At 43.8% G+C, this 23,503-nt stretch overlaps 1 protein-coding gene across 1 annotated transcript; it reads left to right on the plus strand.

Annotated features, from left to right (window-relative positions):
- Positions 1 to 339: 339 nt before the first annotated feature.
- Positions 340 to 23,497, plus strand: UBASH3A (ubiquitin associated and SH3 domain containing A). The gene is made up of 14 exons (XM_056329291.1): positions 340 to 513; positions 3,948 to 4,001; positions 5,613 to 5,799; positions 8,054 to 8,252; positions 8,890 to 9,059; positions 9,927 to 10,135; positions 10,943 to 11,069; positions 13,007 to 13,115; positions 14,588 to 14,710; positions 15,509 to 15,601; positions 16,671 to 16,815; positions 20,653 to 20,759; positions 21,278 to 21,384; positions 22,290 to 23,497. The coding sequence occupies exons 1-14, from the start codon at positions 401 to 403 to the stop codon at positions 22,425 to 22,427; spliced, it is 1,881 nt and encodes a 626-aa protein (XP_056185266.1). The 5' UTR covers positions 340 to 400; the 3' UTR covers positions 22,428 to 23,497.
- Positions 23,498 to 23,503: the final 6 nt, after the last annotated feature.

Raw genomic sequence — 23,503 nt, forward strand, 5'->3', positions numbered from 1 at the left:
CGCCTCTCTCACACTGCAATAGCAACCCAGGTAGATTTCTCAGCTTTCAGAAGACAATTTAAAGTGAAAGGATAAAAGACCCCATCTCAGACCCTTCAGCAAGTCCACCCTGACTATGGTGTTTACCTTTGGACTACTAGTCTTGTTCTTCTGGGGTGGATGGGAAAGCCTGTAGGTACCTTTTGCTTTTTTAGCCACCTTAAAACAAAAATTCGGAGGTGTAGATGCTACGAAAACAGGATGTCAGCTTTTGTCAGAAAAGATCACAAGAGGTTTGAGGTTTTTTATTTTAGCTGCCTCTTTCTCTCTCATTTTCTTACTCCCTCCCTCCCTCGCACCCTCCTCCCACCTCCCACTTTCTGTCAGCACTGAGCACACAGTCAGGGGAACAGCAGAGGAGATGGCGGTGGCTGAGACACAGCTGTATGCAAAGGTGTCCAACAAGCACAGGAGCAAAAGCACCTCTGTGCTCCTCGAGTCTCTCCTTGCCAAAGGATTCCCAGCTCATATCGCGTGAGTAATGTGTTCAGCTGCCTTTGCACAGTAAGAAGTATTCAAGATATAAGAGGTATTTCTCACCAGATCCTGGCAGCAGCAGCTTGCTGTTTTTTATAAAGAGAGCATGCTGCTTCCTGGGAGCGATGTCCCTGCAGGGATCAGACCTATCTTGCTTTGAATTTCTTATAGAGCAGTGTGTGTTGCTCACATTGCAAAAACAACCTGCCCTGTATCCATTTTTATAAATACTGTGTATATCTGAAGACACATGCCCTCGCGTGTCTTCAGATTGAGAGGCTTCACAATGTGTTAAGAAATTGACGTCCATAGTTTGTTCCTGGGATTTAGCCTCTTTCCACTTTTTCTGCCTATCACTGTTACTCTAAGGGAGTTAAATGTGGATGTAACTTCTTTCCAAAGATTTTTTCAGGCTTGGCAAAGATCTCCTGCTGGATTTTGCCACTGGAAACTGTTTTAAGAGAGCAAGCTTTCCTTAACAGGATACCACATAAGTCTGTCAATTATTCTTCCTTTCTTGAATCAGGATCTTGTTCCAAAAGCATGTCCTACCTGGAAAACGTAATATTAAAGAATGAGGCACTATTCTTGGCAACCTCAGTGGATTAGAGATTAACTGGTGGCAACTAACCAAGTTAATAAGAAAGAAATGTGGTGGTCACTCCTCCCCCAAACATTGCTCTGGTTGGACAGGGAAACTTTGGGGAGGATTTTCCAACATCTGAAGGGCAAGTATGGACACTTAGTTCAAACTACTCAAAAAATATTTTTTTTATTTAAATGTCAAAGAACCTCCCCTACAAATATTTTAGAAAGTAGAGCAATATCTCTCCCTTTTGACTAAAACTTGAGCAAGTTGAAAAGGCTTCATTTGTAAGTGCTGTGTTACTTTTTTAGGAACAGCTGTGTTTAGAGGATCAACTTTAGACACAATGGGCACAGCTTACAAGGAAACTGTGGGTTCCTTGTTCCCAGTTATGCACCGTAGAATTTTAGCTGTGCAGCTGAAAACCTGGCTCATCATTTCTCTAGTAATACTATAAGTTAGGTCACCCCAAAGTGATGTCTAGTTTTCAGTTTTTTTGTCCTGCATTTGATGTTCTTCAAATCCACTTTGAAACACTTTCTGCTATTAATGAGATGGCTTTGTGCTTCCCAGGTCAAAATCAAGAAGCAGTGGCAGAAGTACTATGCAAACCAGCATAAAATGATAAAATGTCCAGAAGCACTTTATGTTTTAATCTATTTGCTTTCATTGACTTTAAGACCTTCAAAATCTTGACTGTGTTTTTATAAAACCTTTTAGCTGTTTCTGTAGTTTCTGGATTGAACTGTACATGAAAGCACTGAAAAGTTGTTATTTTCAGATGTCCTGGCCTAAGAAAAATGAGGCTGGGTGGAAATATTACAAAATCTTTCATAATGTAGGACCAGCATGCCAAAGCAACATTTCCCCAACAAAAGAAAACCACGTATGTGAGGATCAAGACCAGCATCAGATCAATAAAATGGGCCTCCCCAGTGCTTTCACAGAACTGAACAGTGTCAGCAGTTTCTGCTTTAGGGAAGAGCCAGTTTATTCTCACTGTAAAGACACTGTTTTTAATAAAGATTTTCAATGGTTGATTCCTAGTCTTTATCTGAGAGAAACTGGTATATGCAGAATTTATTCTGTGCATTATCTTTCAGTATTCACTTTCAATCTTTGAAGCTCAGGATTTCTAGTCACAGCCTAATGCTCTCCTGACCCTAAGGGCTCTACAAACCCTGCGGGGAAGCATCCTACAGCCAATGCATATGACGAAACCAAAGGTGGGAACAGGCACAGAAAGGAGCACAAGGGAGCAAAAGACAGTACTTAGCAGCGTGACAGTCCATGGTTTCAGGTCTCTCTTGTCTTACTACATTTATGATTTTACAGGCCCTGTGGTAAGCAAAAGCTGAAGTCAAGCTCTGTTTGCCCAGAGCTTCTTTCCAAGTGGGAGAGGCAGCATGGCATGAAGCAGTAAAACACTCACTTTGAGGTGTAACAAGTGGTTAACAAAGTCTGGCATCATTAGCTGAGCAGTGGCAGGCACTGACATTTCAACAGGATATGGCAGGAAGGGCTGCATGGGGAGAATGACAAAAACACAGGTTGTTCGTGTTTGATGTGATGGAGAAGGGGAAGCCAGCAGAGGCATGGAAAGAAAATGTGTAGTATTCAGTCACAGAGGACACAGGCTAGTTTTAGACCAGCTAGTTCATGGGTTTGCATTGATTTGGCCATGGTAGTTGATTTACTTTACAAAGAAGAAAGGTAGAAGATAAAGCTTGAGTAGAAAGACTCACGTTAGCCCTTATCCATGTTAAGCCCCTACTAAAGAGCCAGACATGGTTGCACGTACACATTTAAATGTTTTTAACTAGCCCATGTGTAGGTTTTGCATTAGAGAGAAGACAGAAGGCTAGGAGAAAGCACCAAGGATGAACCTGAGTCCTCCTCTTAATGCTGTCATTGCACTGCTGGTGCATGCTCGGGTGTCACAGGGATGGAGGGAGGATAAAAATGTGAGAAGACTAAATGAATCAGTGCCCTCAGGACCCAGTGTCCAGGAAGGATGGCCTCATGAGAGGAAGAAAGAGGTGAACAAATGCCAAGTAATTTAGCAGGTTCTCCTCCATGTCCACTGTCTCTATTACCCCTTCATTTCTCTTCTGAGAAGTTTGTAGGTGGATGACAGGGATGGAAATGGGGTTCATGCATGCAGGTGCTATTTAAACACTGGAGTCCTTCACCCATCACCTAGCATTTAGCCACAGAGACTTATTCATGTGAAGTACATAGTTGGCATTTTCACAGCTCTAGTGAGAAAAGGAAATGTTAATCAAATCCGATCCCAGAGAATGACAGTTGCATTAACAGAGAGAAACATGAGATATTGTCTCTCTTCTTGGACTGAACTGGTGGCTTAGGTGTGGCTCTCTGCTAGCCTATGGGAGATCCTCAATCCACATTTTCAAACTCCAATATAAGTTTGTTTTGCTTTGTTTACATGTATGGGCTTGGGCCTGGCATCTTGAACCAAAACATTACCCCACGAACCGAGCAAACCCTGCTCTTACAGTGGGTGGATGTATGGTTTACCCAACCCTAAGGAAATCCATATAGCCAGCTGGGCTGTTAAGGAAACACCTACAGAACACAAAAAGAAGACATCCAGTGGGGAGAACAAGTTACCAGTCCTGAAAGAAAGAACTAAAGACTTGCAGTGGAAAAAAATATCTGGAGGGCTTCAAGAACGTTAATATTTGCCAGGAATAACCTAGTTGTTAAAGGTTCTGTCACTGCTGGAAAATAAGACTCAATGACCACAGCAAGCCTGTTCTTTACTTTCTAGGAGTTTTCTTTCTGTTAGTCTGAGGAATCCATGTTGTGGTTTTTTTTCTAGGCAAAAAGCCTTGGCTGCTACTGGACAAAAGACAATAGAAGATGCTGCAAAATGGTAAGTACCTGTGATTTCTAAGGAGTATTTTATTAAACCTGCCTAAAAATCCTTGTTTCTGTGCTGATTCTGTCACTCAGTTTTGAAGATAGCTACCATAAAAACTCCTGCATCGGAGTTAATTTTTTTTCATTTCAGTTCACACTGAGAAAGAAATAATTGCATTTTTATTTATTCTGGCAAGTGAGGCAATTAGCAGAAGGTCCAGGGTAAATCAGAAAGGCTGGGGAGGAAAGGGCAGTCTTGGGGGCAGAAGCAGCTACTTTCACCACAGTGATGTTAGTCAGTTCATGGGACCTGCTGTTTGGGGCAGACCCTTCTCCTCAGTTTCAAGCCTCCTGATTTTTATGGCCATGGCCACCAAGATCTGGTCACTGCCTCTGCAAGGGATTCTCAAACCCTGAGCCAGGATGGTGAGCACATACCAAGGCATGTCCAGGAAGGTGCTCGGAGGCACCCATGGGGTAAATGTCCTCCCTGCCTTGGCACAGCAGTCACACCTCATGGTGTGCACCCACGGGCAATGGGCACAGGGCCCGAGGGGGGAACCTGGACTCTCCTTCCCAGAGGAAAGGAGGAAGGAAGTGGAAATATCTGTAACCCATGGCTGCAGTTACAAACATGCAGTAACAACATGGGGTTGAACAGCAGTGGCTGAAGGCAAACAGTCCACCTTCTTCCCTTGAGAAAGACTCATTATAAAATAAGCTGAAAGGCTGATGGTCAGACGGAGGTACAATTAGAATCAAAATTACTTCTTAGTCTTGATCCCTGTATCAAGACTCTCACACAGCATTCATGTTATTCATGTGCTGATAATTGATTTCTTTGTTTAATCCACCTTCAAATTAAAACCCGTCTTTTCTTGCACTTTCTTCTCTTTTTGGGTGTTTTGGGTGGGGTTTTTTTTGTTTGTTTGATTGATTGTTTTTTTCTTTTTTATTGTTTTGTGAAAAGCCAGAGGAGGCATTTCAGAATGGCATGTTCTTCCCAAATAATTTTTTTTGCCAGGGATGCTACCACACTTTCCAAGAATCCAACTCCCAATCCAACAGCTGCAAAGTCAAACATACAGCACGTGAAGAAGAAGAAGGTGAAGGATATCATCATATGGGATACAAGTTTCTGACCTGTGCTTGTGCATTTCCTGATTTGCCTTACTTGGTTTTATTAGGTCTGAATCAAAAGGCTAGCTCATTCTAGGTATTTTTTTAATCTTCAGTTAGTTTTCATTTTGTCATTCTTCAACATTTTCTACCCATTGATTCTCTTTCTTCCCCCAATCCTCTGTTTCCAGTCATGAAAAAGGAAAAATAACTCCAAAAAAACTAAAAAAATATTTTTTGCTGACTTTCATTTTCAGACATTGGAAGAAGTGAAGGCACATAATAAAATGTAAAGTACACAAAAAATAAGCAGGAAAAAAAATCTCCATTCCCCATTAGTTAGTACTTTAGAGAGGAAATTTGTAAGGAGCTTTTATTTTAGCTTTTCATTTGTAAGAAAATAACAATCTTGTATTTCCTTGTTTTGGTCTCTACTATGGATGCCTTCAGCCACAAGACTAAGTGGTGCACACACTTAGTCTCTGTGATATGCTCTTGATTTCAGGTTGCACTCCCACTGCAACGATCCCTCTTTGGATGACCCAATCCCTCAGGAGTATGCTCTTTACTTGTGTCCCACTGGCCATTTGCATAACCACCTGCAAGAGTTTTGGAAGGAGAGCAAGCGCCAGTGTGGGAAAAACAGAGCCCATGAGATTTTTCCACACGTCACTCTCTGCGATTTCTTCACGGTAAGAAATAAAAGATGTGCAAGGCTCAGATATCAATTACTGGTGAAACTGGGCCACCTGCCATTGTCTTACACCAGAACTTCTCCTTGGTGATCAAACTGACACGACCCAGGTCCACACATACTTAATATTTGAGCATTCAGCCCCTGCATAGGCACTGGAGGCTTTCTTCCCACCACCCACTTTAGCTACCCAACTTGGGCCTTTGCATACCTAAAAATTGGATGCTGGGGACAGTGGGATGCTTCGAGGTAGCTGAGTGACACATGTCCAGCATCCATCCAGCAGGAATCACTGCTCCCCACAAGCAGCTATTGGCAGGCTTCAGAGATCGTGGCCATTTCTGCATTGATCTAGGGTGTTAAACCTTCCTGGCCAGGGCAGCAGTGGCTGCCTTCAGCCAGCTGTGCGCTGGTGACAGAGCTATCATAGGATATGGTCAACCTTGGTATCACCCCTATGGGAATCTCAAGGAAACCCCTGCCTTCCCCAGAGAGCCCCAGCCAGTAGGTCACCACTATGGTGGTATGTCCCAGTCTTTACATTTTCTATTGAATCTTGGATGTTGTGAAAAAGAGAGAAGGGGAATGCACAGGGATTCAAGGAGCAAGGAAAGCCGAACTGGTGTCCGGCAATGCCATTGAGTCACTTTGTCAATAATTTAATATTGAAGTTAGGCTCCTGAGCTGGACTCCTGGTGGGCTGTGTTCTGGTTCTAGAGATGTTACTGCCCTCCTAGGTGACCTTCTGAATGTTGGGTAACCCTCTAGAGAACTTCCCAGCTGAGCTGCTTCTCCTGCATAGATGCCACTACCAGCAAAGACCACCAAAGAGCCACTGATCTGGAAAAACTCTGGACCCACCTGGAATCCAGTTTTCCATGTTGATGGTGCAGCACATGAACATGCTGCCGCTGAAATGCACTGAAACAGACGTGAGCTACAGCAGCTGGACAAAAATTACTCTGTTAATCATACTTCTATGCTAAACCATGCCACTAAGTATAAACAGTGAAAATAAGAGTGTTTTGTTGCAAAATATTGAATGGTACCCTGTGGCTATTAATCACAATTATACAGAACAGAAAGTCATTTATTGGTAATGAATGCCATGCTCTTGGAAGGTGCCAAGTTATAAAGACCTGCCCCGGGAAGAGACAACTGAATGGGAACCCTCACATTGCACATCTCAGCCCCATTTCAGGTACCATATTTCTAGTGATAAATGCACCCTCTGGTGCTCTTTGCTGTTCCTTGGCTGGCAGCAAGACTTGACCTGGCTGCCCCCCCGGCAGAAAGCCAGACTCACTGACCTGGCTCCCACCTCCTTCTCCTGACCTGGCCCTCTCCTGTTTCCTGACTCCCCACACCTTTTGCAGCTGCTGGACCTGTCAGCCCTGGAGGAGCCTGCTGTACGGCACTTGCCCTGGTGCAGGATCCCACCTCCAGCCCAGCCCAGCCCAGTCTGCCCAGTGTCCCCTTGGTGCATCCATCCTCCCTGTGGCTTGAGAAATGCTTGAGAGAGAAAGACTGTCTAAGAAGAAGAAGGAGGAGGAGCTCCTTTCTTCTCTTTTGCTCTTCCCCTTCAGCAACTTGGCCCAGTATAAAGGCTGAAAGGAGCAAATAGCTCTGTGGAAGAGAACAAGGCAGGGCAGAAATGGAGCATCAATAATGTTCCTGTCTTTGGCTGAATGGCACAAATTCCATCTTTGTCTCTTCACTTCTTAAATTGCTTAATTGTCACTCTTTTGTGGAAGCATGGCTCTGTTCAATCCTTTAATTTGCTGTGATTAGAGCATTAAGGATCATAATGACAAAGATGCCTTATGAATTTCGCTGGGTATGTTGCTCATCATCTGAGATCTTGAACTTTTACCAGGAGCAATTTCAGCTAAGGACTGTAGGATAATAAGAACACAGATTCTTACTTAGAAGAGGAAAATCATGATCCCTGCCTCGTTTCAGATAGGTTACTGCACACCTGTCAGATGGTAAAATCTTTTGGCTCTTTCCCACCCAGAGTAGATAACACCTCCTGGTAGAATGCTCCATCTCCTCGTACAGCACCAGGATACTGTGCAGATCGGACTGCCCAACAGTACAGATTTTAATACCAGGAGTCCCAGACAAGTTAGCAGGTCTTTCTCAGGAATTCTAATGCCCGCACTGTTTTCTAGTGCTGCTGTGTAACACAGGCTATGGTAGTGGCTGTTGAGCCGGTGGGTAAAGCCTGCTCCTCCTCTGTTTTCTTTCAGTGTGAAGACCAGAAAGTGGAATTATTGTATGACATCTTAAAGCGAGTTGGTAACAGCTTTTTACAGCGCTTTCCACCAGCCATTTCCCTTTCACTACATTCATCCACCAGCTACCTTGGCTTCTTCATTGGTGACAGCCATGCAAATATCCTCAAAGAATTTGCTCTGGCATTCTCGTCAGAGGCTTCAGCCCTGGCAGGTAGGACCAACATCAGGGAAGATGGGTAGGCTGTAGCACAAATGCTTAGGCATGCTACTGAAAACATTTCCTGTGTCTCCAGGGAAGCTTAGCTGATGTTTTACTGCCAGAAAGCACCCTTTCCTCCTACAGGTTTGAAAACAATGTGGCTAGGGGAGCATGTTTTAGACTTCAAAGAGACAGTGCTTTTGTCTAGAAGCTGAAATGGTTGACTGTGTAACTTTATAGGCCATCGATCAGAATATCCAAGATGGGCAAGGATATAATATTCCCTATTCCCAGACGTCCATTCCCACCATCCTATGGCCCAACTGCATCCCTGAGAAATATGCCCTAATTCCCACTCCAGTGACAGCGAAGGAAAACTGCATCACCAGTAGAGACTGAAGGGACACAGCCCCAGCATAGCTTCATCTGGCAGAACTAAGTTCAATACATCTCAGACTGGGAGAGGAGTTCAAGCTCTGCTCATTTTTTTCTGGCATGATCAAAACCATGACATTCTGCAAAACTATCATCTACTCTGGTACTAATTACTATGAGTTTTTCCTGCATCATGCAAAACATGTAGGATAAAGCAAGAAGAGCTTTAAATTACCTTTTCTTCTATGTTGTGATATGATTGTTTCATTCCTAGATTGCCATGTGAAGCCCTGCCAAAAGCAGCTCCACCTTACCTTGGCTCACAAGTTTTATCCTCACCATCAGAAGACTTTGGAACAACTGGCCAAATGCATTAACCCAGGGGAGACCTGCCAGTGGGTAGCTGCTCTCTACTCACGGGACATGCGTTTTGTGCATTACCAGGTACTGTCATCAGATTTTTTTCTTGAACCCATGATGACTTTTTGCTAGTCATCTTGCCTTTTATTTCCTGAAGAAAATCAGTGCATGCACAGTACAGTGTTTCAAAAAGCATTGTTGTTTCAAGCACCTCTTTCGGTTGAAAAACTGTTCTCATCAATCAGTAGAAGATACCTTTATGGATGGCTGTTTGACCTGCATGTCAGCAAGGTGTAATTCCAAACTTCAGCAGAAAAAAATCTTACCATGACTTGAGAAAATAAAAGAGACAGGAAATAATGATGCTTGAATATTTGCTAAGAGTTGTCAGATCACAGCTTTGCAGTAAAGTTCCATTATGTAAAATTAGTTTTCTTGATTGTCCCAGCCATGATGAAAACTGTCCAGGTTAAATATCAGTGAGCCGGGCACAGTTCTTGCTGATGATTAACAGACTCTTACTTAAACCAGTAAACACTTTCGCAGTTCTCATTTCCAAATTTAAATTATGGAATGATCAACATCTTTTAGCCAGTTCAGTATATCACTTTGTCACAAGTCTCATATTGGATTTTGGTCACACGCAGGAGAGCTGCAAGTAAGCACAAAAATAGCTGATAGCACTTCTGCCACGTTTGCTTTCAAGTAAGCCTGTACTAGTTACAGGAAAAAAGTATTTTTATGAAAACCAAGTGCCTATTTTTACACATACTGCAAATGCGGTAGCGTCTTCCTTTTTCTCTGCCGAAGTGCCACTAAACAGCACATCACAGACTGGAAAATAGTACTGGTCACTGTGTTCAGTAGTTGAAGAAGCATCCCCTGAACTGTCATGTCATGTCCACAGTGGACTCTGGGCAGCAGCCTGACCTTGCTGTGTGTTCCCCCCAGACACTGAGAGCCCTATTCCAGTACAAGCCCCAGAACATTGATGAACTCATGATCAATGCCGGGGACTTTATCTATGTTGACCCGACGCAGCAGTCTGACGTGAGTGAAGGCTGGGTGATCGGGACCTCACATCGGACTGGCTGCAGGGGTTTTCTTCCCGAAAACTACACTGAGAGGGCCAATGAGTCGGACACGTGGGTTAAGCACAGGTGAGTTGGGGTTTCATGGGCGTTGCTTTGTATCAGTCACTTTTTCTGCTGCGGAGCTATGGCAGTGTTCCTCCTTGTGTGAGCTGTGGGCTGCCAGCCGGGAGCCGAGGCATGGGCAGAGGAGAGGATCCTGTGTGTCTGGGTGGAATGCTGAGACTTCTGAAAGAAAAGAGATAGGGGACATACCCACAGACACCCAGAGTTCATTAGTTCAGCTGCTCAAGGGATGACCCCTGTTTGCTCTTGAACAACCTAGACATCCTAATGAATTTTAAAAGACCACGCTCTGCTGGGCAGGCTGAGCCTTCAGCCTGGCTCACTGCTTTCTTCTTCTTTCAAGAGCCTCCAAAGTGAACTTAAAATGAAACCACACAAAGGTTACTCCACCACCTTGAGCCCACCCTCATCTTGTTGATTTACCCTGTATCAGCAGGCATCTGCCTGGCTTCCTGCACTTTGCTCTGCAGCTGACAGCACAGCTGATGCTACTTGTAGATTAGAGCTGATTTTTCTAAGAAGGGAGGTGTAGGGGCACTTGCTGAGTTTTCAGAGGCAGACAGGAGGCAACCAACTAGTATTTCCTGCTTGAACATGCCATCAGTTCATAGTATTTCAAACTTAGTTTTACTGGGCATATTTTAACTCAAGAGCAAAGTGATGAAGTGGATTGCAAGCGTGCAAAAAATCCCTGAATGGAATATGAATCCTGACTTGCATGTGCCTGTAGACAAAATCATGACTTAAAATCCCTTTTATTTTGTGTGTCCATCTGTCTGTGTGTGTGTATTGCTTCTGCTCTGTCTATAGGGAATATGTTTTTGCAACAGCTTCGAGATTCCTCACCCAAACTGAAAGTGAACCTAATGTGAAGCTGAATGGAGAAGTCCATAATCCTAGTACATCAAGGAGTGTAAGCAATGTACTTTCTCTTCAGGTAACAGGGGTTTTTTTCCGTTTCTTATCATTGCCATGTGCTTGTGTAGATATATTGTTACCTAAAAGCATTTAGTAAATTTAATAGTATCTTCCTTTTTCTCCCTCACATTTTTATGCTATGTTGTAATGCACATATATATTCTACACACATGCTCGTATCGTATGGTATAATATCTCATAAATATTTTGTAATGTATATGATGTACATTACTCTTGCTTTCTTTCATAAAACCCTTTTCGTTCCTGTCATAACAGCACAACGTATGAGCTCTCTGCTTGGGTTTCTCTGTGCAAAACCTTACTGGGCAAGCTGTGCAGAGATACGGTAACATGTCTGACAAGTGACGCAGAGGCACAACTTCCTCTGACTTTCATATGGGTTCACAGCAGAGTAACTAGAGCAGAATTAGGCTTGTTGTTCATTGTTACTTTATGCCCGGATTCTGTGGATGTCACCTTGGTGGTTTACGTGGTCCCATGTCTTAGCACATTTAAATGGTTCATCTTCTTTTGTATTTTTAGATACATAGCTAATGCAACTAACTGCATAGAAATGCAGCAAGAGAACAGCTCACTTGAAAGGTTGGCAGCACTGATGGGATTACGTTTTTGTCCCAGTTTCAAAATCAACACGTATCATTTTTTTACCAGGTTTTCCACTAGTATTCTGTTAGGACTGGCCAGACAAATGACTTAGTTTTTTCTACCTATGGCACGTTTGCACGTGCATTGCCTTATTGGCTTTGACTGTCAGGGATGCCAAGACAGTCCTTTCTGGCACACTGACATGCTGCAGAAACGCCTTTGGGCTTGCTGGCCCCACAGCCTCTCTTCTTGCTGTGCTGGGAGATAACCCCAGGTTCATTTGTATTAACATCAGAGAAACATGAGGGCACCTTGAGGGAACTTCCACCCTGGGGCCTCCCAGGATGCTGCGTGTGTGATTGTAAGAGAGAAACTTCTGTCAGAGCCACACATTCTTCCACTGGCTCTTTATTGCTCTTGTCTAGCTCAGTTCTGTGGCAGAGACACTAAGTGGCCTGAAGAAAATGTTTTGCAGATGTGCAGGTCTCCAGTCTAGAGCTTCCCCAGCCTCTGGATTCCTCCAAAGCAGAAGAGCAAGACCACGAAACCTTAGTTTTAAACTCTGATCTTGTGGCAGTTGATTCATGTTTCATGGCAGAAATGCTATAGCGTTTAGTAGAATACATGAATACAAATCTCATACCACTTCTGAAGAATTCCCTTCTCTGCTGCTGCAGATACACATCGCTAACCTCAGGGTTGCCACAGTAATGTTGCAATGGGTTACTGCTGAAAAAATTTTAAAGTCTTTAACCTGTTCCTCCTTATCTTCTCATCTGTATTTAACGTGCATTGTATACTAAGCCCAAACTACTTCAAACTTATTTATAATTCCGTGCAGTCTGAATAAAAATGTGGCCTCTGATTTGGGTTCACTTTTGACTCAGCCATATAGCTATGAAAATGTTGAAGTAGTGTTTTCATTAGGAAAAGAAGAACAAGCTTGGTGTTAGTCTTGGTGTAGGAAAGAACATTACCATTTAAATTTTAGCTAGTTTCCCTCCTCTGTTTATATCAACCATATGATATACCTTAAAATTATAATTCTTTCCCACGCTGGAATTAAAAGATCCGTTATCAACATTACCTTTCACTAGCGTAAACGCAGAATTAAAATCTAATCTGTAGCCCATGAAGGTCAGAGATCTCTTTCCTATGTCTTCAGTTGAAAGCCAGTCAGGCTTCCTGTTGTCCTGAAGACAGATATCTATTACAGCAGCTTTTTTTCCCACTCTGTGCTTGTTATAAACCTCCCAGGCACTGTTCCTTCCTCCATCAGGCAGCATCCAGGAATCGAAACTTCTCATGCAGGTTACACTTAATATCATAATGAAACCCCTTTTTACACAGCTGTCTCAGAATGCCACTCTGCGAAGAGGCGTGCTGGTGATGCGCCACGGGGAAGGAGTTGATCAAGTCTTTGGCAAATCTTGGCTTCAGCAGTGCTTGACTGCAGATGGTAAGTAAGATAATGGGAGGATCTTAGCAAATCAGAACCAAAACCAATTAACCCCAGTAATGCGTACAAGAAAATCCATTTCCTATGTGTAAATGTAAACACTGACACAAAAGAGTGAGTAACGTAGCCAGTCAGATGCAGCACTGCTTAGACCTGCATATAACTAGCTCGCAATGGTCTAAAGTCCTCCTTGTTTATGTTGGATAAACGCTGTGGAACAGGCAAAGATCTTGTCATACTGATGGATGTGTGTCTCGCTGACAGATGTACAAAACACAAGATCTCTACTGCTCGTTACACAAGGTGGTGGTGGTTGGCAGACCCCTCCACGTTTCTGTGCTTGAGTCAGAATCATGGTCTGTTCATCAGTCACAGTATGTCACCAGTCAAACCTGGGGAAGAGCAGCAAGAGCAATCCATGGAGAAAATGAGATGTCAGCACTGAGCTAAATTAAAAGCTGAATTTGTTGGCCCTCTCTCTCAAAAAAAGGATGTTTTCAGGTGAAGAAAACAGACCCAGAAGAGGGAAATATGTGTCAGGAGGAAGGAGGGCAACAAGAAGATGGGAGTTCAGAAGGGAGCGCTTTATGCTGAAAGTCTCCTTTGTTACGCTGGAGATCTCCTATATTAAGTGTGCTAAATTCACACTGGATGATGAGGGTGGTACCTTCTGGCTGCATAACCTATTCATTGCTTTCATTTTTCTTCAGTGGAAATGTTTTTTGTTATTTTGGCAATGGTAAAAGAATATCCATAAGGAGTAGATTTTTGTTTCATGTGAGCCCCACAAAGCTGAATTTGCACACTTTCCTGCCCTCTCTCCCCCACGTTTGCTCGTTCAGAGCTTGCAGAAAAGGTGCTGTTTTATTAGGACAGGTGATTTCCCAAGCCAGTGTTGTGACTTTAAAATGTGATCTCTTTAAGATAATAGCAGTCACTGCAGATTTTTTTCATCAGAGAGACACTGACTGTGTCTGCAGTACTGAAGTGATCCTGTAGGCAGGTTTTTTTTATCAGAGAGACACTGACTGTGTCTGCAGTACTGAAGTGATCCTGTAGGCATCTGAGTTCAGGCAGTGCCCCGCAATCCCCCGAACTGCTTAGTTATTCGCTGTCTCCTTGGCGTGGTCTCAGCTGATGGCGGTGCCCCTTTGCCCAGGTGGCTTCCAGGTGAGGTTTGCGGAGAACACAGGTCACTGTCCATCCCCAGTGGACAGACAGTGTGGGTGTCTGAGGTGGAGCGAAGAGAGACTGGCTCCTTGGGCAGGTGCCCTGCTTCATCACTTGCCCTCATGGCCAGAGAACGAGATTTGACCTGTTCCATTTGCCAGCCAAGATGCTGCTCTGAGCTGAGTTTTCAGAACCGGCCATCCAACCATTCAGTTGAAGTGAAGTCATTATAACAAAATGCCATCTGTGTGTTCAGCTGCTGCTTCCCTTGTGCTGTGGCAAAATGTCCAACCTCATTTCAGGAAAATACTACAGAGCAGATCTGAACTTCCCTTCCACCCTGCCGAAGCGGAAAGATAGTGTGAAGCAGTTTGAAAATGATCCTCCTATATCTTGCTGTGGTATTTTCCAGTCAAGGCTTATAGGTAAGCTGGATAATATACTACTGCAAATTTAAGGGTTTGGGAAGCAAGCTTTCATCATCTGCAAAAGCTCATACTGGTTTTGCAGTAGAAAAACTTTTTAGCAGCACTCATTGTGGTAACACCTCTATGGGCAACCACTGCAAGATCTTCTTAAACAGAAAAACAGAGAGCATGGCTGGTTGCTCATCTTTGGGACCCATTCTGCCAGTTCCTGGCAAAGAAAGTTGAAAAAAATAAGCTGCAACACTACCCATGCCCTGCTGCTTGTCTGCAGATTAGTGTCATATGCAGTTGTTGCTGAATGGGCAGTGAGGAGCGAAGGGGCTGGCCAGAGGAAACAGCTTCATGGTCAGCAGTGTGGTCACCTCATCACAGGTACCTGGCAGCTGAACTGTATGGGTTAGTCTGACTCATTTCATTCACCAAACGACGTCGTTTCTGCTCCCTGAGCAAGCGTGCCTGACTGTGACAGTGCAAGGCTGGTGCGAATGCTTGTGTCTGATGATTCAGGTAGGTGGAGACGGCCAAACGCCTAATTGCTGTTTGCAGATTTGGAGTGAATCTTCTATAATTATCTCTCCAACACTCATTTTAAACTTCCTATTGCCACCAGAGTGAGCTTTTTAGTGAACTCAGTCAGCCAACAGTGTGAAAAAACGAATAGAAAGGAACTGTCAATGTATCCCATGTCAATGAAACTGAAAAGCTCCAAGCTGTTTTTTGCAGAAAGTATTTCGTACTAGTTTCTCACCTGTCATGATTGATAAAAGAGTAACTCATTTTGCTGTTCCCATCCAGGGGAAGCTCTGCTGGACCAGGAGGTGACAGTCAGCTACGTGTACTCATCACCCTCTCTCCGCTGCATACAGACAGCTCAACACGTACTGCAGGGTAAGGCAGCAAAACTGACCAGGTGCTTTTGCCACAGTGAAAACATCTTTGTGAAACTTCTGTGAAGTCTCTGAGATGAGCAATTAAAATGTACGACTTTGTGGTTATTTGTTGCTATATTTAAGCAGGGAAGACAAGATGGTTTTGTCTAGTTGGTAATACAGGCAGTAATAAACCTACTGCCACATGTATGGTCTGCAGAGTGCGATCCCACTAACTCTAGTAGGCACTAGTTAAAATGGAATCTGATGTTGTATGAAACAGAGACGTTTCACATCCAGTTGAATTCAAGATTAGTAGCTGCTCATCACCACTGCCACCTTTACCAGAAAACATTCTGAGCCAAAAAGCAGATGTTTCCAGTGCTCCAAAGGATAGGTATGTGAATCAGGGAAGACAACTTTCTCCTGAAAGCATTTGCCTTTGCAAGCCAAACTATTGTAATTCCTTCATATTGCAGAAAATCTTTCCTTTTTCTCCCTCTCCCTTTCTTTTTTTTTTTCCCCTCTCCTGTCTGCTCGGACAGGTCTGTCATAGGCTTACAGTTCATTACCATGTTTACCTCAGAATTACGATGGGAGTGCATTTCTTCTGGGAACTAGTGACACTCAGTAATCTCTCTTGAGAATTATCAACAAAATAATGTATCTCTTGACAAGATAATTCCATTTCTAACTCTGTAGGGCAATTTATTGCCCCACCGAGGACCACTGAGAAAAATGTTATATAAAAATGGTAAAAACTTTTCCTGTCTAAAGTTTACTCAGACTGCAACATTACTGAGGTCTTTTCTTCTGTCCCTTGCAGATCATCACAAGAGAGCTCCAGAAATAATAATAATGATGGTGATAATAATAAAAGTGATGTAATAATTTGTAGTGCCTTAGTATTAATCAGACAAGAATATAATGGTGGCTTCATTTAATCAACATGATCCTCTTTTGCTTGACAATAAGTTATTTATTTTCATTAATGAAAGCATTACAGCAAACAAGGCAAAATGTATAGCCTGAATGTAACACTTTGAATGTACTTTTCTCTCCTTAAGAAATATTCCTTGTTCTTGCAGGGCTTAAATTAGATCAAAAAATCAAAATCAGGGTGGAACCAGGACTGTTTGAATGGACTAAGTGGGAAACAAGCAAAGTAATTCCTAACTTCATGACTGTGACAGAACTGGCAGAGGCATCTTACAGAATAGATACAAATTACAGGTAATTGCTCCATATCTAGCTGTTGAAGTTTTGGTGGGGTTTTTTTTCCCCAAAGTATCTCCTCACCTTTTTAAATGTCATAAACCATTACAAACATTGCAAAAATGGGGTGATTCTGATCAAAGTCAAGCCTGCATGATCTGTTCCGAAAATATGTTATGTTGTCAGCTGTCTTGTGACAGGAGTCAACTTTGCTGCTCTGACACAGAGACACATGTGCACGCTTGGCAGTATGTGCCTATATAGCACATGGGTGCACCTGCACATGCACAAACATCTGATACTTGTGCGCAGGACCAGCCATGCTTTGGTGCTGTCTTCATCTGCTGGCTCCGACCCACGATTTGTCATGCATGAGCATAGTTGTGTTACAGCCATTTGTTTTTTACTTTTGGCTCATGTGAAGCACAGTTTAGAAATGGGAAGAATAACCTGTCCGGTAAATGACGTGCTGGTTTTCAGCGATGAAAAGTTGTGGCTTCAGAGAAGTCAGTGAGCCCTTTGTTGAGGGTCTGCAGGGCAGCAGCAAGAGGTCTGCCTGGCGTCAGGGGGTGAGCACAGGCTGGGAGATGGCAAGGAGCACAGCTCCACACTGAAATGTCACGGGTTTGTGTCGCTGAAACAACAGCTACAAGAGGAAGGGAAAGTGAGGGGCCACCCCCGTGCACCCCAGGACAGAGCCACGCAGGGTCTGGGAAGAGAGAGGTGAGCCTGACACGCACCAGCTGCCCTTCTGGTTTTGGAGGCAGGCAGGGTGACAGCCTTTTACTATCATTGATGTTCATGATAAATTTGGTCAGGGATGCGGGAGGGGGTTTGTTTTGAACTGCTTAAAGTTCTATGCTCAGCAAGGACTTTTTGGGGCCCTCATAACTTGGGGAGGGGTGTGTGGGGTGTGTGATGCCCTTTCTGAGCACTTGCAAACCACAGCAGGGCAGGAAATCAGCCTCCCATTCAATCTAGCTCCTCATCTTGCTCACAAGCCAGGCTGCTCTGTGTTCACAGTGCACAGCCAGATCCAGGATATTACTCAGCTAATAAAAGTGCGTATCTCTGGGGTTTCCCATATATACAAGAAAGGGGGAAAGGAAACTGTTCACGTCTCAATGCATTTCTTACAGCCAAGCAAGTGTCTTCATTTGAAATTGTATGAAGGAATGAAATCCTTCATTTTCTTGGATCATAGTGCTTTCTGCTGTGTTTTCCCACCAACAAACTGTTTTTCCTAGGTGTTTTGGTACAAAATCACTTGCCTAAAAAAAAAAAAAAAAAAAAAAGTGTGCAAATGCAGAGCAGTGGGAAGTACAAAGAGGAAGCTCTGAAGCAATGGTAACTACTGGATTTAGACCCCTCACAGGTCAATCAGGTCCAGGCAAAAATAGGGTGGATGAGCTATAAACTTGCACATATGATGCCAGTTTCTTCCTGTTGCATGCAGGGTTCAAAATCCTTAGGTCCCAGGGACTGATTTTTACCATACTGACCCACTGCAAATGACAACCTTCAACTAGGTTAAGTCCCTGATCATTGCCTGCCATCAGTGGACCTGACCCAAATTCTCCTGTTGCCAGTGCCACTAAGAGGTAATGTGAGTGGTGCTGAAACATTTGCTGCCCATGCATTGTGTGCTGAGATGAAATCACCTTGAGGTTAGCTGCAACCACTTGCAGACATCTAAGAGCTGGGTGCCTAGGCTGTGATTCTTTGCTGGCAGCCTTGTCATTGGTGGAAAGAAGGGGCTCCCAAGACTGATTTTCCCATCTTAGACTACGTCTGACATTTAAGATAGCATGAATTGCCTTCTGAAGGGGTTTAATTGTCTCCGTTGACCTAGCCAGACACTTGAGTGGTAGGCAGCTACATCTGGGTGAGATTAACTCTGCCTCTCCCTCCTCTCACGCTTTCACAGAAGCAGAGTTGGTATGTGCTCCCTGTCCCAAAGCAGGATACACTCTGCCTTTCCCATTCCTGCTGCTAAAAACTGGCAGCCATGTGTAAGCCACTTATTTCTTTCCTCTTCATCCTCTGCATGGAGGACAGACCCTTCTTCACAACAACTTTTTTCAGACTGCTATCGTGTCCTTCTTCAGTCTCCCCTGAGCTGAACTCCTCCCATCCTCCCTCGCTGGCTGTGCTTTCTGGACCCCTGCTCGCGGCTCCTTTCTGGATTTTTCACTTGTTGGTCCTCAGCTCACTTGCCCTGTAGCACTCACACCTGGACACAGCACTCCCACCAAGACCTTGGCCTGGGCTGAGCACTCCTGTTGCTACTTAGCCTGGAAACCACCTGGGCCAGTGCTGGGGATGCTTAGTTCTGCTGCAGGATGGCTGGTTAGTAAAAGGGTCAATACTGAAGGGACTGAGGTACCAACAGGACAGTGCATTAAAAAAAATTTGCAGCTCTGCCAAAAAGCAGACTAGTTTTGAATACCCCAGTCTAGACTTGTCCAACCTAGCCAGGACTAATTTGAGCTATGATTAACGATCCACCGTGAGCCTTTCACACGGTTTTACCACCTGTTTTCTACTTCTGCCCTTTGTGCTGACATAATGCACTGAAGACTCACCTGTGAAAGTACACTGTGATACCATACCTTACTACAATTTATTAATCTAATCTCATCCTGCCTATTCACTGAACAATGAGACAATCAAATCAGGGCAAGGGGGGGGCAGTTACTTGAAGAAAATAAATTAAGACCGTGTATTGTATCACAACACATGGCTAACTATTTGCCAGCTATAGCAGTAAACGCTTCCCATCCCCAGAGATTAAGAGGATCACATAAAAAATAGAAAGTGAGTTTGGGGAGGTTTTAATCTGTTGCCAAGAAGGCCTGATTCAAGCATCAGCTAAGAGGGTTGGTATCAAAGACAGGAGCCTGCTGAGAGGCAGCAAATTACTATGGTCCCTGCTGCCTGTTTTGCCTGTCCCACAGCTCTAGGAAAGTTGTTAGGGTCTCCCACCATCAGAAATCTGGTGTTCCCAGCTGCCCACACTTGGCACCACGAGCCCCCGCACATGAGGGCTCTGCAGGTTCTTCCCCACTGCTACTGGGCTGGGGCAGCCCCCAGTCCCCTTCCCACGGCTGGACTGAGCTGGTGTCCTGGAAGCTGCTGCAGAGCCTTGGGATGGGTTTGAGCAGGGTGCATGGCGTCCCTCAACCCAGGCCCTACTGGTCTTGTGGGGCTGCCCGGGTTTGCAGCAGTTTGAAGGTCTGGCTCTTACTGCTTCAGGAAAATACTTATTCAGCTCCTGAAGAGCCCTAGTATATAAAAGCAGAAGAATGCCTGGACTCTGTGGAAGTGCTCAGATACTTAGGATTGGTGTATTGCGATTGCCTCGTCTGTTGTAGATTTTGATTTGCTTTGTTAAAGACCCTATCAATGAGATGCCAGATCTTGAGAGCATTCAAATCATCAGTGTCTCACATTGGTTTGAACTTGGTGAGAACTGCAGAGCTGGGCAGCTCTGCAAATCTGCAATCCATAGCTGGGCAGCGGTCCCTGCTGACAGAATTGCTTAAAGCTTAAGCTTTTCTTAGGCATGAATCCTACTTTAAATAATCTCCACTGTAAACTACAAGTTTTATTAAAGCATGGTTTTCCCTGCATCTGGTGCTTTATGAGCTATGAGATTTAGCCATAACATTTAATGGCAATGACTGTGGGGGAAGCTAATGCTCCATGCAAGCTGAGGTAGCAGTATGTCAGCCAAGCCAGTAAATAAAGCTATATCCCTTTAATGAAGTGCCTTTTCTCTGGTGTAGTCATTCAGTGGTGCCAAGTGTCTCAGTTTTTATCTAGATTAACATATATTTGTGATTTTATTGCCAGGGGTAACTTCCCACTCTCTTCTCTGGTGCCGTCGGAAAGTTACGAAGAATTTGTAAGCAGAAGCTCTGCGGTTATAAAACAGATCATCGCTGCCTGCACCAGCAAAGGTAGAAGTTTCAGATCTTTGTGTGTCCTGTCAGACACTTTCAGTAACAGCAACTGGCAGAGATTTGCCAACAGAAACACATTTAACGGAAGTTGTTGGTACTGCACAGAGCTTAAGTTAGACTCTTAGTCCTTGTCCTGGGCTATGCTAAATTAAAATACATGCAATTTATGGGATAGAAATGAAAAAGCAAAATTAAATAGGAGACAGTAGAGTACTAAAATGCAAGAGTACACTCTTTGCTTGGTCTTTGTACATTGGGATGTAGCTCAGCATAAGACAATTTACTTTTCTGGGAAGCTTTTTTTTCTCTTTTCCTAGCAAATGCTTTCTCTCACTAGCTGGCACACCTACAACACACCAGATTTTTTCTGACCAGCACAATACACACTTCCACATTATCAAAGAGGTCTGCAAAAATGAACAGCACCAAAAGAGCCTTATACCCATCTGCTGATGGGTAACCTGACATTGCTGCAGCTCCCTTACTAATTTTCTTTGCTTTTTCTGGTGTGTCAGGTATCATCCTCATTGTGGGCCATGGTTCTTCCTTAGTATCTTTCATCCGACCTCTGATAGGGCTTCCCACCAGAGACAGCAGTGACTTTGCCCAGGTGGTACGAAAGGTAAGGGGTTTTTTATCAGCAGGAAGCTTTCTTTTTGTTTTATTATACTTTTAGTGAGGAGCCTGCTTACACAGCAAGATATGCATGTAACTGCGTGCCAATACCAATGACATTAGCTTTCTCATTACAAATGGCATGGTCTCATGTAGTTTTAGCAAAGCACTGGAGGTCAAGAGAAGGATTTTCTCCTGTCGAACAGTATGTGACTAGCAGCTAAGCCTTTGGAGAAGGTTTCTGTCCAGCTCCCCTGGAAAGTCAATGCCAGGTGACACCTACAGACAAGACAAACCTCTCTACCTGAGGCTAGCCTCCTTCCTTTAGAAACATGGCTAAGAGCCTTTCCTCCCCTCCCCATGGTGGTGTGAGTGTAACCTGCAGCTACATCCAGTGAGTCGCTCCTTAAGAAGCGGTGTGGGTTTTGAGTCACTGTAAATTCACAACTTCGGTGCTCATCCACAGAATGAAGTGGAGAAGGGTTTTCTTGCCAGCTTCACAAGTGGGGCTTGTGTTTGAGATTAGGTCACCATGGGGGTTTTGGCTTACTTTGTTGGTGTATTATCACCAGTGGCAGAATTCTTCACCCCCGTTTTCCTTACCATCTGATCTGGTATGACTGACCAGAAAATTCAGCCTTTAGATATATTTTTACTACCACTGTCAATGCGTAAGAAGGAGCGAACGTATTTTGATCATCAAATCCAAGTATGAATGTGGGGTGGTGACACAAGTTCAGCTTTCACCCCACAGGCCTCCAGTCTGTTTTTAGTTCATTTCAGAAATGGTAAAATGTTCCAGTCTCTCTTTCCAGAACAGTCTCAGGGTGTGCTCTCTTCCGTAGCAAAGCCCTCTCTTCCGTGTCAAAGCAATGACCCCGCTAATAATACTACTGGTAACTTCTTTCCTAGATCCCTTCGCTGGGCATGTGTTTCTGCGAAGAGCTGAAAGAGGAGAACAAATGGCAGATGGTCAACCCACCAGTGAAGACGTTAACTCATGGAGCAAATGCAGCATTTAACTGGAGAAATGGTATCGTGGAAGATTAGAAGGCCGGCTCTGCCTTTGCCGTTGTCAAAAATGAGCCCAAGACAGGTTATGGTTCAGCACAGTCCAGTGATTCATTCAGAAGATTTACAGAGGATGTAAATCAAAACCTCTGAGTTGTCAAAGCACAGAAAAACTCTTCTGAGTTTGGTACCTGAATTTTGTTTTTATTTCAGTGGCTGAGAAGAAGTAATCTAGGAACGGGCATGCGAGTAAGAAATAACTCTTCTGGTGGTGAAGAACCTTCTACCCTTTCCTGAGAGTAACAATGTTTGATAAATACAGAACTACCTGATTACAAATGCCACTGCTAAAGGCACTAAAGTAGACACTGTGGCATTTTCAAAGACCAAAATGTATCCAGTAAGAATTGGTTTTTTTCATGCACTTGAATATTTTCAGACGAGCAGTGAAACTGGGACTGAAAAAAGGTCATCTCCTACCCAAAGAGGAGACCAGCTCCACCTAAAGCCACTGGGTTTCCTGTTCACTCTGTCAGTTCCGTGAGATCAAATACCACATTAACTATTTATTTACCTCTTCTGCAAAGGGAATCCTTTTTCTATCACGACAGCTCCCCATTCAGTGATTCTCGAGTGACCTATATTGCAAAGGGGACTAAATGGTTCCTTTTTGAAGAAAACTGAACTGATTGCTTTACTGTTACTGGGGCAAAGAAAGATGTCCTGTGTTACTGTACTGGTGACAAAACCATGATGTAAGCAACTCTAACTGCTGAACACTTCCTGAGATGGCACTCACAGGACATCAGCTTTGCTTTGTGCAGTTCTGTGCTGAATTCTACAAATGGTGACATATCTATTAGGTGGGTCACCCAAAAGGTCTCTGTAGCTCTTCCCTTGGTGATTTGTTTGATTAAGGGAATGTAGCCCTGACATTTCATGCATAAATACGAACATGCCTTCCCAGTCTGTTTTCCTTTCTAATTTTCCTTTCTAGTTATTCTCTCAGATAACCACCTCCTGGAAAAGACAAGTGTTTCTTTCAGTGAAAAGAAAAAATGGAGGTTTCTCTTTCTTTCTTAGCGTGACTAAAAACGTTTTCATTTTCACTTTTC

Source organism: Falco biarmicus, chromosome 2 (genome assembly GCF_023638135.1).
Source record: "Falco biarmicus isolate bFalBia1 chromosome 2, bFalBia1.pri, whole genome shotgun sequence".
NCBI classification, from domain to species: Eukaryota; Metazoa; Chordata; class Aves; order Falconiformes; family Falconidae; genus Falco; species Falco biarmicus.